Here is a 15,849-nt window from a genome sequence, read left to right as displayed (position 1 = left end):
GGTCTTCCTCCACCAGTAAAGCTGGAACGCCGCGATATGACCTATACTGTTTCAATGTGACGTAAAACCCATAACAAACAAAACAAACCCAAGATCGTCACTGGAAAAATTTAAAGCCTAGGTTAGAATCAGACAGCCCTGTATTACTTATCTGATACTCTACCTATCGAGCTAAGTGGGGCGAACTAGTTATACCCCCACAAACGAAGATAAGGAAGATAGGCATTTAATTGTAATAATTATTGGTATACTGATAAAGCATCATTGATTATAGGTCAAGTTTAAATTTTGCTTCAGACCACTTATTTCTCAAAAAGTTGGGAATCGCCTTTAATGATATCTCTAGAATAATGCTGTAATTCATAATAAAGTTATAACAAATCAAATTTTGTTTTTCATGTAGAGTTTAATTTGGCAATTACTCCTTATTTCAAGTATAATAACATATAGGCACACAATAGAGACACTAATTCAACATAAATACCTCGCTGTCATAACAAAATCACTACATATTCCCTGAAATTCTTCACAAGTTCAGTTTTTTCTATGTAATTCACAGTATGACCTCACAAATGGCAAGCAACAGTTGCTGAATTTTTCACCACGATTCATTTAATGATATCAAAACACAAAGAGAACAGTCATCATTTTTAACATTAAAAAAAAAAAAAATGCGGTCCTTTATAAGATTGCTATTCGCTTAGGATTGAGATGTTTCAAAACTGAACATGAATGGTGAAGCAACATTCTTACACGCCCATGAATTGTTTTATCACTGAATTATATATTTAATCCTATTTTTTCCATTTATCGGCATGCGCGTATTGTGTCATTGGTTTCCCAGATTTACCACAGGTACCGACCCCAACCTTGCCTTCCACGGAGTCTGGTGTGGCGAAAATACTTTTCTTAACTTTACCTTTACTCGTCTTGGAAAATGTCTGGAAAAAAAATCATATAAAAAATTTACAAAACTTTCTATTCAAGAACTGTTCTTAGCAACAGTTAATATAAATAATTTATACAATGTTCATGTATCCTGTACTTATATAAAAATTAGAATAAGTTTTGATTCTTGAAAACGAAATAATAATAGAAAAAGATATTCTAAAATAAAAATCTTAAGTATGTCCTTATTTTATCAAATTCAAAATCGTAATGGACTGGGTACTTAAAACGTCAAATGTCATAAAAACATATAGATATCAGTTCTGTTAAATAAACCCATAAACTGCCTGTCTGTACATATGTGCAGTCTGAGCAAGCTATATACTGTCGTAAGCCGCTGGTGACTGAAGGGTAGCCTTTACTGGTTAAGGCATAAGAATTGCAGCCAAAAATTATCCCTGAATGATCATAAGAGGCAACTAAATGGGTTCAAATAACTGGAGTCTATGAATACAGCATTTCTTAGCTTCAGGTGAGGTGGTTTTGACCCCTGGCCCCCGTGTTCACAAAGATTTAAGGATCAGGATCAAATCTAAAAACTCAAATATTCTCCATTGTTTATTCTCATAGATTAAATATTTAATATTAATATGATAAAACTGGACTTGAAATAGCATGTTTTTGAAATTTTAGAATAAATTTATTGTTATTTTGCAAGATATGGGCATTTTACAGTTAATCCAAATATTGATCTTTATCTTAAAATTGATCCTTATTTTGATCCGATTATTTTTGTATTTGTTTCGATATTTGTCTATTTTATCCCAAAATAGGGTTGTTTCTTTGCAAATCAGCAAAGTTTTACATTATCTTTATGTACCATTTAATTCTACAAAATACGATCAATATTAGTTTTATAAAACAAAGAAAATAAAATCAGGATCACTTGATCCTGATCCTGATCTTTTCTTTGTGAACACCGGGCCTGGTTTTGCTTTGAAGTTTGTAACACCCTAGGTTAGCCAAAATCATCAGTCCTCTTTCGGTACCATTATCATGAGCTTTACTGTGTACCAAAAACAGCACCAGCGCTATAAAACCAAACCACCAAAAAAAACCAATACTGTCGGAGTCTATAGTTTTGTATTTTGTTTACCCTCTACCTTTAAATGGACTGTTCCAAATTCAATGCATGGCATATTGATTACACAAACTCGACAGTAGGGGTGTCAAGTTTAGTTTATCAGTTTAAAACAGGTCAAGGTCGGTTTTTAACCAAAAACCGGTTAGGAAATTAAATAACCGGAAACTGAAGCTAGTATCAGACCAACAGCTGAAGAAATTTTAGACTGGATTTTAACATTACCTTTGTTTCTTTTATGACATGCTATGACATTTTGTTGAATTATAAATGTATTTTTCCGATTGCATGCTATCTTATTGTGTACGGAATGATGCTAACGGACAACAGTTTCTCCATAATTGTAAATGTTTTGTGATTCTTGTCAAAAAAAGCAAAATACAAACAAAGTGTGCTATATTATCAAAGTTTAAATGTTTAAAATGTAAGAATTATGGTTGTATGGTTTAAATGATTAGCACGGTTATTTAGTTGCGGTTATTTAGTTGCCGTTTAAACGGTTAGCATTTAAGCGAATTGGACACCCCTACTCAGCAGGAGTTTAAATCAGAAGTGCTTATTGAAACAGAACCTCACCTTTGCATTAAAATCTAGCCATTTGTTTTTCTCCGTTTCTCTTTCCTCTTCTAACTGTTTTTGTCTCTGAGCTTTCTTTTGGTTCTTCTTACGTTTGTATTCTCTTTCTAATGCCAGTTTGTCTTTTCTGAAATGAATGGAATGTAAGTATATAAATATGTACTGTATATCATTATATGCACTGTACCTCTGATCTAGCATGTACAGAAGTTACATTTCCTTGCGAAAGTAGTACTGGCAAACTGCTCGACAGCCTGCCCAGGAACATTGCGGTGGCTGAACTGAGCTCTAGTATATTCAATGTGGCTTACTGCAGTGATCTGGGGTGAAAACCACCAACATCATAATAAGCTATGCATGTCTTCGTTCTTGCAAGGGGTTACAGATTAACGGTAGGGAAATAAGAAATACCTCGACCAAAAGTCTTAAAAAATAAGATTTGAAATTCCTAATTAGATCCTTTGGAGGACTTGAAACGGGAAAAAAACATGCAAAAGATAATAAAGAAATATACTTAGTATTTAATTAAAAAAAACTTTATTTTTGAATGATTTTTAGCCAGATCAACTTTGGGTCATTTTAAATTAAATAATTATTCTGGAAAAAGGGTTTGCATCATTGATCTGAAATTTGGCATATGAGCCATAAGTCAAGACCTACATGAAATGGAACACAAATCACAACAAGAGCACCGCTAGGCAGAGCATTATATGCCTGAAAAGTAAATATTAAGGTCATTTGATATTGACCTTTGACCTTGTGACCCCAATATAGATATGGTTTTTATTCGAGATAGGCAATCATCCTATGGAGTTTGAACACTGTAAGCCAAATGGAACTTGTGTTATGCTCCAGAAACCACAAATTTCAGTGATAAGGTCATTGTGACCCTGACCTTTGACCTTAAAGTCATATGGGGTCATGTATTGGACATGGCCGTTCATCCTAAAAAATTTAACAGCTGTAGGTTGATTAATACTTAAGTTAGTGAGCGAAAACCGTTTTCAGATTTAAGGTAATAGTGACCTTAACCTTGTGACCCAAAAATTAATAGGGGTCTTCTTCTCAATATTGACAATCATCCTATAAAGTTTGAACACTGTAAGCCAAATGGAACTTAAGTTATGCTCAAGAAACCACAATCTTCAGTGTAAAGATCATTGTGACCCTGACCTTATGACACTAAAATTAATAGGGGCCATGTTTTGCACATGGCTGTTCATTCTATAAAATTTTACAGCTGTAGGTTGATTAATACTTAAGTTATTGAGCAGAAACTGTTTTCAGTTTTAAGGTAATAGTGACCTTGACCTTGTCAATCAATTTGAGGTCTTCTACTCATTTTGGACCATCATCTTATGAAGTTTGAATATTGTGGGCCAAATGGAACTAAAGTTATGCTCCGAAATTCTTTCGGGCATATAAAAAGGACTTTCATCCCGTCCTGTTAAAACACCTCAATAGAGTCCTTATCAGTAAACAATGTCTTTGAGTAAAAGAAGGTAAAAGAACTGATAGTCGACTTGGTTACAAGGACTTCTTTTGATCTTACTGATGTTCTAACTTACTTTGATAGAGGTTTCTTCGAATCACCCGCACCTTCGGCCATTTTTCTCTTCCCTGATTCTGTTTCTAGGGGTTTCAAAAGTGACACCTAAAAATTGAAAATGCAGTAAGAAATTTCATCTGTGGAAACAATAAACAAGTGCTTAAACATACAGAGAAAAGAAAATAATCTGTAAAGCTGATCTATATTGTCGTTTTAAACTGCAAGATGAATATACCCTTCCTAATAGAATCATCTGTTTGGCAACAATATGAGTATACTTATTACTGGGATATTTATTTTTTTAGTTTTACGTCCAGCCAACACAGTATAGGTTTTATGATGACTTTCCAGCTTTACTGGTAAAAGGAAGACATCGGGTGCCCCTCTGTACATTATTTCAGGCACAAACGGGCACCTGTGTAGGGTTGGACACCGGTTCCCGGTATCGGTCCTATACCGAATAGTAACTTCGTAAATTACCGGTATATACCGTTTCGTAAAATTCCGGTACTGGATTTGATACTTTTGTAATTTTGTGAAAAAAAATAATTTAATAGTCAATATGTCAAAAAAAATAAGAAGATTTTTAAATAAAAACAGCCTACAAACACGTAAAACAAACTATGAATTACTATTATCATGCGGCGAGTACGGCTTTCGCGGCAAACTTGAAGTTTGTGACGCGGCGATATTTTTGTAAAAGTTTTGTGCCGCTTATGTTCAAGATAATAATATTTTTGTACTCGGCAGGAAAATATAATTATTTGAACTGATTTTGCTAAAAGTTTGTAAGTTTTAAATGTCAAAGAAACAACGAGAAAACAAATCAAATACTTGAGTAATCATCGACACATCGCACACAGTCCTTCCAAACACATCGCACACAGCTTTTGCCGTAATGACAATGTAAATCCAACATATGACAATTGTTTATTCAAACAATGCTTTTAAAAAATAATTAAATCCTTTTTTCAGTTAAGGCTCTAATCACTCATAATGAATACATATTTAATGTTTCCAAGTTCTTTTCATCCATTACCACATGTACAAATCCACACGTGAATTACGATTTTAACATAAATGAGACCGAAATATTCCAACAAAATATGCCTCCTTTTGTTTTTGGTGTAACACTGAAGTATTATTAAACATGTATACATTTTCTTAACAAAAGAATGCTGACAGAACTTCAATCAAAAAGTGTGAATGTCGGCGGCTCTTTGATGGTGATAGAGTAACAACATCAAAGGGAGGCATATTCTTTTGAATAGCCTATTATGCACCTGTCAAAGGTCAACTTGTGTGTATTACACATTTAGATCTGTGATACTTTAAACAACTGAGACATATTTCATATAGTGTTTTGTAGGATTTTTTGCAAATGTTGGCTAGTATTTTTGCGTATTTGAGCAATGGAATTAAGCAATTTGGTAAGGACAATACTTTATTTTTCTGTAGCAAGATGTTCACGGTGCATGCTATTGAAAAATAAAAGATGTATAAAATTGAAGGGTAAATTCAATATTAATAAATACCAAATCCTTATTATTTGTAAAGCATAGGTATTTGCTTTATGACTTCTACAAGGACTAATATTAGGTTAACATGGAAATGTAAACAAACAGTCTGTGCTGACTGTGCATATACATGTTTTTCAAAATTTTTAGGTTAATTACTGGTGGAAAATATGTTTGTGCTGTTGTAGTAGAACAGACTGGAATCATAAGTGACTTTGAAAAAACATCTAATGAAATTTCTTACATGTAATTCCAAATTGCAAAGTAAGCCAACCAATCCAGTGATTTCATTTATTACAGTAAACAATAATGTGATTTAAAAAGAATATCAGCATCAGAATAAAATTTCTACACAGTAATAATAATAGCTGTAAGAAAATAATAGATAACCAACTGTCTTAAATTTTTTAAGATGTAGAGATATCAAGATTAAGACAATAATTTGTAGACTTCTCAGCTGCAGACTGCTGTCCTGCATAAGATATTTTGCTGTGTTTAAATTATGTCATGTTCTTTTGATGAAAAAGTAAAAGTATTTTACAATTAACATGTGTAAATGTTGTAAAAAAGAGTAAACACAAAACAACAAAAGAAAAGTATACTTTACAGCATGAAATTTCAGAAAGACCAGTAATGTAACATATTTATTTTCTATTACTACATGTTATATCTCTTCAGTTCTTATACTTGCAGCAACGGGTTTGGTATTGTAAAAGTATCAGTATCAGTATCGATAAAATACCCGTATCGTTTCGTCAGTACCGGTATCGGTATCGGACCGTTTCGTGAAGAACGATATCCAACCCTACACCTGTGTTGAACCACTGACATTCCGTAAGCTAGCTGAATAGCTTTCTCTCATGTAGAATCTCACTATGCTTGCCCGGCTCCAACCTACAGCAGTGACAGGCAAGTGGTTTGAAATCAACAACCTTAACCACTCATTTATTATTATTGGGATATTAATTGATTTATTGATTTTTCATAGTTTTACACAATGGAGAGAAAAATAGACTATACATTCCATAAATGTTCGTAGTCGATCAGCCAAGTTCACCTTAGGTATTATAGTACTGTAATAAAGATTTTGACAACTTATTGTGCCCAGAATTAAATGAGGTCAACAGTTGCTGGCTTATATAAGTTAATAACACAAGCTCTAAATCATCATTTAAACATTGCAGGTGAGCAGTGGCCTAGTGGTTAACGTGTCTGCCTCTCAACCGAGGGATCATGGGTTCATACCCTACTCGGGTCACACACCATGTATCTTCATATGACACAAGTACTGATTGGTTGCAGGTAGCAGACTCGAAAGTGATTAATATAAGTTGCAAGAACTTGTTGCCCAACTGAGCTTAACCTTTTCCCTTATATAAGCGTGTTTCGACGGCTTTTTGCCCCCCCCCCCCCTTTTGAGGCCTCAAACAGTGAAAAAATGTCCTATTTAGACCCAAAACACTGTTTTTCGTTAGAGAAATGTTGTTAAAAAAGTGACCATTTTTTCGGCGCCGTCCCTCATCCAATTAATACATCAGGGGGTTGCCAGAAGGGGGATGTGCCCCCTTCTGTTTGGGGGGTTTGAAGGGGGGCTCATCACCAAGAAAATTTTGGACTTGTGAGAGGCTTAAAATGACCCCAGGTTGATCATAAAGTAACGTGTAACCAACGCTGAAAAGCCTTTGACTCTATCTCAATCCATTGAGAAGTTGCAGCACTTTGAAATAAATTTTGATGGAAAAAATCGAGGCAAAATAGTGATTTTTGGCAATTTTGAGATGTCCCCTCATTGCCATGGTAACAGAAAATTTAAGACTGAGCATGTCGTTACAAAGGCAATGGTCCACTCAACATTTGTGCCAAGTTTGATTAGTATTGAAGCATTTTTCATAGTTTCATAGCAGTTTGAACTTGTAAGAGGAGGCTTTTCAGTGAAAATGGCCATTTTTCACAATATGCTCATGGGGGAAAGGGTTAAATAAATATTTTTAAACTAGACAATGTCATAAAACCTAGCAAAAGTTTTTTCTATCACACTGCATTTCTTCAATGAAAATAAGAATTAATTCATTTAAAATTAGAACTATCACTAAATGTGATTAATACCCCCTCAAGATTTCGGAAATGAGGAAGTTACTAGTAAAAGAATACCTTGCAAAAGAATTGAAATAGAGTTATGGTTGTGGGCAATTAAAGATAGTTGTGGTTCTTGTATGTTGCATTTCCTTTCAATCATGTAGACCAAAGTTTTATTGAATAACTCTGTAATAAGTCCAGAAAGAGTTACACTTCTTGAGTACTGCTCTTCCTCTCATTGGGCTTGACCATTGTATGAAGTTGCATTGAATTCTAAAGATAAGTTTTTAAGTTATGCAAGAAAAAGGATCAAAGGGCAATAACTCTACAAATACTGAAGATGGAGTTAAGGTTATTGTACAATGCACTTCCTCTCATTGCGCTTGACCAATGTATGAAGTTGTATTGAATTCCAACAACTAGTTTTCAAGTTATGCACTGGACAAAAAAGGAACAAAGGCCAATAACTGTAATTTGTCCAAATAGAATTATGGTTCTTGTGCACTGCACTTCATCTCACTGCCCTTGACCATTGTATGAAGTTTCATTGAATTCCAATCATTAATTTTCAAGTTATGCACTGGACAATAAAAAGTAACAAAGGGCAAAAACTCTTAAATTAGTCAAGAAAGAGTTTTGGTTTCTGTACACTGCGCTTTCTCTCAATATACTTGACCATTCTATGAAATTGTATTGAATTCCAACCAGTAGTTTTCAAGTAACAAAGGGCAATAATTCTATTATTACTCTGGACAGAGTTATGGTTCTTGTGCACTGCACTTCCTCTTATTGTGCTTGACCATTGTATGATGTTGTTTTGAATTTGAACCAGTACTTTTCAAGTTATGCTCCGTCAAAGGAAAAGTAACAAAGGGCAATAACTCTGTAATTTGTCAAAATGGTGTTATGATTCTTTTGCAATCCACTTCGGCTGAATGTGCTTGACAATTATATGAAGTTGTATTGAATTTTAACTAGTAGTTTTGAAGTTATGCTCCGGACAAGGAAAAGTAACAAAGGGCAATAACTCTGTAGTAAGTGGAGATTGAGTTATGGTTCTTGTGCAGTGCACTTCCTCTCAATGTGCTTGACCATTGTATGAAGTTATATTGAATTCCAACCATTATTCTTCAAGTTATGGTCCGGACAAAAGAAAGCAATGGAAAAGTAACAAAGGGCAATAACTCTGTTATAACTTTAGATAGAGTTATGGTTCTTGTGCACTGCACTTCCCCTTATTGTGATGACTATTGTATGAAGTTATTTTGAATTCCAACCAGTAGTTTTCAAGTAATGCTCCGGACAAGGAAAAGTAACAAAGGGCAATAACTCTGTAATTAGTGTAGATAGAGTTATGGTTCTTGTGCACTGCACTTCCTCTCAATGTGCTTGACCACTGTATGAAGTTGTATTGAATTCCAACCATTTGTTTTCAAGTTATGCTCCGGACAAGGAAAATGCAACGGACCCCTGGACTGATCGACCAACCGACGACCACCAAGTGACTCCTATATACCCCCCCCCCCAACTTCGTTTTGGGGGTATATAATAATAAGTAGTATTATAATAAGATGTATTTTGGTTTATACAGAATTTATTTCAATTTGATTGTGTAGGAAGCTATAAGCTTATTATAATTTAGATACACTTTCGAATCTGTTCCTAGAATCCACCAGTACTGAGCAATGAGTGTAAAGATTCTTGCTTGAGGAAGCAATGACTTGACCTTGTGAGGTTTGAACCCATGTGGCTAGCGATCATTAGATAACTAGTATGACGCCTTAACCCCTTAACCACTTGGCCATGCCGCCACTTGAAAGATGTGTTTTTTGTGTACATACCTCTGTAACGTCTGTGTTACCATATTCATCGAATGTTACAGTACATGATCCATCTTCTAATATCTCATCTACAGTAGCTTCATAGTAACTATCAAAAACAAAATATATATAGTTCAATACAATGAATATATATTTTTTTGTTTGACCAGTATATTATCAGAAATAGTAAGTCTGACCCTTCACTTTTTTGTTGACACCTTCAAAGTGTAAAAATGAAGAAAAAAAGGGCAATAACTCAAGAATTAGGCAATGCAGAGATATAGTTCTTATGCACTGCACTTATACTTAACCCATTACGTGATATACACGCTTTTTAACGCCTTTTTCACCAAACACCCCCCCCCCCCCCCCCGTTTTTTTTGTTGTCTCTAATGGTGAAAAAATGCCTTATTTAGGCCCCCAACACTTGTTTTTGTTTGAGAAATGTTGTTAAAAAAAGTGACCACTTTTTCGGCGCGGCCCTGCAACCAAAAGATACATCAGGAGGTTGCCAGAAGGGGGATGTTTTCCCTTCTGTTTGGGGGGGGTTTGAAGGGGGGCGGAGTCCCCCTCATCGCCAAGAAAATTTTGGACTTGTGAGAGGCTATAAATGACCCCAGATTGATCATACCGTAACGTGTAACCAACGCTGACAAGCATTTGACTCTATCTCAATCCATTGAGAAATTGCAGCACTTTGAAATCAATTTTGATGGAAAAAATCAACGCAAAATAGTGATTTTTGGCAATTTTGAGATGTCCCCACGTTGCCATGGTAACAGAAAATTTAAGCCTGAGCATGTTGTTTCAAGGGCAATGGTCCAGTCAACATTTGTGCCAAGTTTGATTAGTGTTGACGCAGTTTTTATAGTATTATAGCAATTTGAACTTGTAACGGGAGACTTTTCAATGAAAACAGCAATTTTTCACAAAATGCTCATGAAGTAATGGGTTAAACCACACTTATACCTCATGTACATGTAGTTTCAAAGTTATGTCCCGGACAAAATGCAGACAAACAGGCATACAAACAGACAAAGGGATGACTATATACTCTCCCTTCGGGCAGCATAAAAAGGAATCCGGATTCATACCAGAAGTGCTAATTCTAAGTCAGCAATATAAACAAATTAGCCACATTACACAAATGAAAGCATTCTTCTATTTTTACATAATAATCAATATAATAATCATTTTATATATAATCACTTACTTTTTATCTTCTGACCAAATAGCCAAACATTTCTCGCCAGGTTGCCAGTGTTTTACTGGTGCCCGTTTCAAGCTTGTAGATTGTTCACTGTCTCCCGTCTCAGACTCTGTGGTATCGGTGGTACCAGGCGTCTGCTTTTGTCCAATCAGATCAACAGTCAACTGTATCACCTCCTACATCAGGGAAACACACAGAACAACAATACTTTAGATAAAGAATATTACCCAACAAGCTAACAAACGTTTTTTAATTGTAAAGTACTTAACAACGTAAACAGTTTTGTGCATAAATTGTTTAATTAACATAAATCATATAAAGAAATGAGTCTTTTGTTTCACATGCTGCCTCTTAAATGTTTTCATATATTATGACATTCATTTTCTACCTTTTTAGTACCTTTTGCTGCAGACTGATGGAAGTTAACCATATTTAAAATAAATAGAATATATTATATGTTTATACATATATGCAATGACCATTTCACTAAGACTATGTTTGTATAGAAAAGTTGGTCATGCAATTTCTTATCTTCTCTTTCAATCAAATTAGTTTGGTTTTTCACAGCAGTCTAAGACAGATTTAATAACATTTTTCCAAACCTTTCCGATATGGGAAACAAAAATCAAATACAAATCTTATTCATTTTTCTTGTGGTCTTGCATCAAGAATTTTTGTAGGGTTTTTTGGTGTTTATCTTTACCCATATTGCATATACTTACACAGCAAGAACTGACTGCCCCTTTAGCATTTACATTTTCTTGTTCATCTATAAAATACAATCTAATATCACATTAAAAATGTTCACTAACTGAGTCACTTACAATAGTACTTTGTATCCGCCATTTTTAAAATGATTCAAATTCAAAGAGTACACGAAGATTTAAAACTTAACTTGCCAGAAAAAAATGAAGTATATTTTGCCAAGGAAAAATCAGTTTTCAAAATTACATTTAATATACAGACAAAATTCAGCAACTGATTTATTGGGTAAACAATAATTGGTTTTCGGTTAAGTAGATTCTAGACAACACATTTCCCATACACAGGTATTACTATTAGAGAATGTCAATACTTTTGTCTGTATCGGTATGCATGTAACATTGAAACAGTGAGTAAAGCTGCATTTTAACTTCAATTATAACCATCTATAAATACTTCTTCACTTCCCTAAAAGTTGCATACGATTTAGCAAGTTTGAAAAAGTGTATTTTTTAAACTTATTTTTGCATCTTTACTTTTGTTAATAAGAATTTTAAATGTATGAACACATATTGAATTTCAGGAAAATAAAGTTTATACACAAAGCTATGATAATAAGAAATGAAGGATAAGTAATGAACCTGAGAAGTAAAACCTCACCTGTAAATCAGTTTTCAACTTTTGCAGATCTTCATTCTCCGGGTCTAATGACAGTGAATCTTCTACCTAAAAATTAAAAAAAAAGAAATCTAATGGGATGTATATTAAAATTTATAAAACATTTAAAAATATCTAATTAAATATGAGAGTTGGTGGCACAATAGCTCAGTTGGTTAGACCACTCCTGAGGTCCCAGGTTTGATCCATGGTAACAACCTTAGGATTTTACAGAGACACTTTCAATGTTTCCCACCTACCTAGAGGTGTACTGCTTAGAATCAACTGGGCATGTGAAAGAACCAACGGGTCAATTCAATAGGAGCTAGGGACTGTTCGCGGTATAATCAAGTGTGATTGTGCCGACATACAATGGGTAGTCAGACTATTCTCTCCCTTACCAGTTCCTCCCCTGACGTTTCCTCCCTGACGGTTCTCTCCCTATTTTGGGGGAGAACTGTCTGCATATTTGCAAATTAGAAGACAGTTCCTCCCCATTCTTATTTTTATAATTACATTATTATTAAAGTATTTAGATGATAAATAAATGGGTAAGTTTATTATCAATTGATATAAATTAGAAAAAAATAGATTTTATTGAAGTGTTTAGATGTTAAATAAATGGGTAGGTTTATTATAAATTGATATAAATTAGAGAGAAAAATACTTTAATGAAGTATTCAGATGTTTAATTCAAGTTTCAATTTTGTTAGCATCATCAGCAACAATAAATCGGTAAGTTTATTATCAAAAATTAATATAAATTAGAGAAAAAAATATTTTATTGAAGTATTTAGATGTTTAATAAATTTGTAACTTTATTATCAATTGATATAAATTGAATTAGAAAAACTTTTTTTTAACATATAATAATAATTGATCAATGATGATATTAGTTAATTATTCTGATTTTTTAATTGGATGTAATGTATACTTTTTAACGTGTTTAGTCATTGAAAATAATTAATGAATAATTTACTTGATTAGGATACAGTAATCATAAGTTATTATTTTCTAAATTTCTTTTTTAATAAATAAAAATGAAATTTATAGGCAAAAAATGATTAATAAATTTTAATTGCTAAACTTTTGTATAATGAAAAAAGGAGTTCAATACACACATGTATGCGTTAAGTTTGCTGTCAGTGATAATTGAGGTGTTTATTAATTCATTACTCAAGAATCAAGGTGTTGATTAGATTAAAATACATGTAGCTGTGAAAAGGTGTTGATGAATAAGTATTATATTAGTTATTTGGTATTATATATTGTTTCAAGTTAATGACTGGAATGTGTTTGCATACCAGTTGTTGTTTATTTATTTTGTTGAACATGCTTGTTTCCACCTTATTCACTATTTAACAAATGAATGAACATCACAAGCTAGACCTTAACATAATTACAGGTGTATATCAATCACTGTCCAATGATCTATATCTCTCACAATAAAGGTGTTGATAGGATTAAAATACTGAAAAAAAGGTATTAAATTTACAAACACTTTTCAGCTGATAAACATAAAACATAGAATGCAGTTAATATCAAACACATTCTTTTAATAATCTTCATTAAGAAATATTATTAGATTAAGTCAAAACTAAAATGATAACTTATAAAAATAAAATTGGGGGAGAACTGTCTGCATATTTCAAATTTGGGAGAGAACCGTCAGGGGAGGAAACGGTTAGGGAGAGAACCGTCAGGGGGAGGAACTGGTAAGGGAGAGAATAGTCTGTCATTCCATACAATGTAGATGTATCTCCTAGCTGTCTCTCAATTCAATTCCATGTATATCTGAAGACTGCTTAGTGTAATTGTAAACGACTTTGAAACAGTATGATGTACATGATGATGTTTTTGTTGAGCGAATCATCACTGAAATGATGCCATGCATTTCGTTATGGGGCGAGTCATGAGTGGGACGAATCGTGAACATTTCCATGAAAAAATAATGATGTGAATCTAAAGCTCAATTCAGTATATTTCAGGAATATTGAGAGAAAAAACATATACCTGTTGTAACTGAAGCCTATACATAGAGACATTTTCTTCCAGTTCATCTGCCATTATTGTCTATCTAAAAAGTAAAATTCAGAAAATTTCTTCCTCGTTTACAGCTTTGTTTATTCTCGTGTTTATTCCGTACTGAAATGCGGAACCCACTAATCGACGGTATCCGGTCTTCGACGGTGGAAAATGGAACGGTTTTATCTCTATCTATCTCATGTATCTTTGATTTAGTCAAACACCTGCTGGGGACCTAGACTTGACGCGCGTCAACTGACAAGAATGTTAGTAAAAACCTGAAATGAAATAATATAAAAGTAATGGAAATGAGTATATTGTTAAAAACAGGTTAAAAACAGAAGAGGTATTTTAGGGAGACGTATGTTCAGTCCGGCTTAAAGCCAGACTGAACTCAGGGCCAGACAAGTTTATGATATCAGGTGGTAAAGCATTCCAGTGGACTATTGTTCTTGGGAAAAATGAATATTAATAGTAATCAGTTTTAGTTTGGACTTGCTTGAATGCATAGAGATGATCTTGTAAGAGGGGTGATATACTTTGGGAAACGGAAAAGGGGTGAAGCTGTACTCGAGCTGGGGCCTGACAAGTGTCTTGTATGCGGTTGACTTTAACCTTTCTGAGTGAACTTTGATGTTTCGGCGTAGAAAACCAAGTGTTTGATTCACCTTTAACACATCTGCGGATATGTTTCTAAATTCAAAAGTTTAGACACTATTTTTGTGTTAAATGTTGAATTCTGCTTAAGCTGGTGCTAGGGGGCGTGTACGGTAACTTGCACTTTCCATTACCGTCCATGAACAGGCTCAATCAAACCGAGCCTGCAACATTTTCAATTTGTTGTGTTGGGCTTTCTTTAGGGATTCTGTATTTCTCTATTTTGTTGTGATGTTAATTGTTTATGTGTTTGTTCCATGTTAGATCATTTGATATTATAATGCCAAGGTATTTTGCAGATGGAACTGTTTCTAATGTGGTATTGTGTAGGAGGTATTGTGTTGGAATGACTGTTTTTCGATTTGTGATTTGGATAACCTGGCATTTTGATGGATTAAATTGCATGTCCCATTTTGTCTCCCAATGTTCTAATTGCAGTAAGCTAGAATGAGAAGCGAGACAGTCAGAGATAGATAGATGGTCGTGTCATCAGCAAATAGGCGGACTTTAGAGGATTGGACATATTCAGGAAGGTCATTGATGTATAAAAGAAATAAAAGAGGTCCGAGGACCGAGCCCTGGGGAACACCGGAGGAGAATGGTATGGAGCTGAATGTGAAGCCATTTACGACTACGGACTGTGACCTGTTATCAAGAAAACCTTTGATCCATTTAAGAGTTTGACCCCTAATACCGTAGAAATGCAGCTTATACAGAAGTTGTTCATGGTTGACCATATCAAAGACATTAGAGAAGTCAAGAAGTATTTTAAAAGTCTACTTGGCTTCTCTGATTTACTGACTGTAGGATATCATCTATAAGCATTAATAATTGGGATTGACATGACATTTTTTTCTCGGAAACCATGCTGCAATTCATCTAGTAAAGTGCTTTGTTATACTAGAGGAGACAATGTGTTCCAGGGTTTTACACAAGATACAGGTAAGAGAGATAGGGCGATAGTTGGCTGGGTCTGACTTGCTACCTTTTTTAAAGCCGGGGCGACAAAATGTCTTGTAGAGTGCTGGACT

At 34.1% G+C, this 15,849-nt stretch overlaps 1 protein-coding gene across 1 annotated transcript; it reads right to left on the bottom strand.

Annotated features, from left to right (window-relative positions):
• Positions 1-386: 386 nt before the first annotated feature.
• Positions 387-14,303, bottom strand: LOC132745494 (survival of motor neuron-related-splicing factor 30-like). Its single transcript, XM_060734443.1, has 7 exons — positions 14,150-14,303; positions 12,140-12,205; positions 10,781-10,953; positions 9,589-9,676; positions 4,174-4,259; positions 2,606-2,732; positions 387-941 (listed from the first exon to the last, which is right to left on the bottom strand). The coding sequence occupies exons 1-7, from the start codon at positions 14,201-14,203 to the stop codon at positions 795-797; spliced, it is 741 nt and encodes a 246-aa protein (XP_060590426.1). The 5' UTR covers positions 14,204-14,303; the 3' UTR covers positions 387-794.
• Positions 14,304-15,849: the final 1,546 nt, after the last annotated feature.

The sequence above is a fragment of the Ruditapes philippinarum genome, unplaced genomic scaffold (assembly GCF_026571515.1).
Source record: "Ruditapes philippinarum isolate M1 unplaced genomic scaffold, ASM2657151v2 ctg3280_1_1_1_1, whole genome shotgun sequence".
Taxonomy (NCBI): domain Eukaryota; kingdom Metazoa; phylum Mollusca; class Bivalvia; order Venerida; family Veneridae; genus Ruditapes; species Ruditapes philippinarum.
The sequence above is the reverse complement of the archived record's forward strand: the minus strand, read 5'-3'. Positions and strand labels throughout refer to the sequence as shown.

Excerpts from the sequence above, each read along its gene's own strand:
- LOC132745494 (XM_060734443.1), bottom strand. The coding sequence starts at position 14,203 with ATGGCAGATGAACTGGAAGAAAATGTCTCTATGTATAGGCTTCAGTTA. Across the intron at positions 9,677-10,780 it reads ATTTGGTCAGAAGATAAAAA|TTACTATGAAGCTACTGTAG; the intron begins GTAAGTGATTAT and ends TGTTTTTGATAG. Across the intron at positions 942-2,605 it reads GGCTAGATTTTAATGCAAAG|ACATTTTCCAAGACGAGTAA; the intron begins GTGAGGTTCTGT and ends TTTTTTTTCCAG.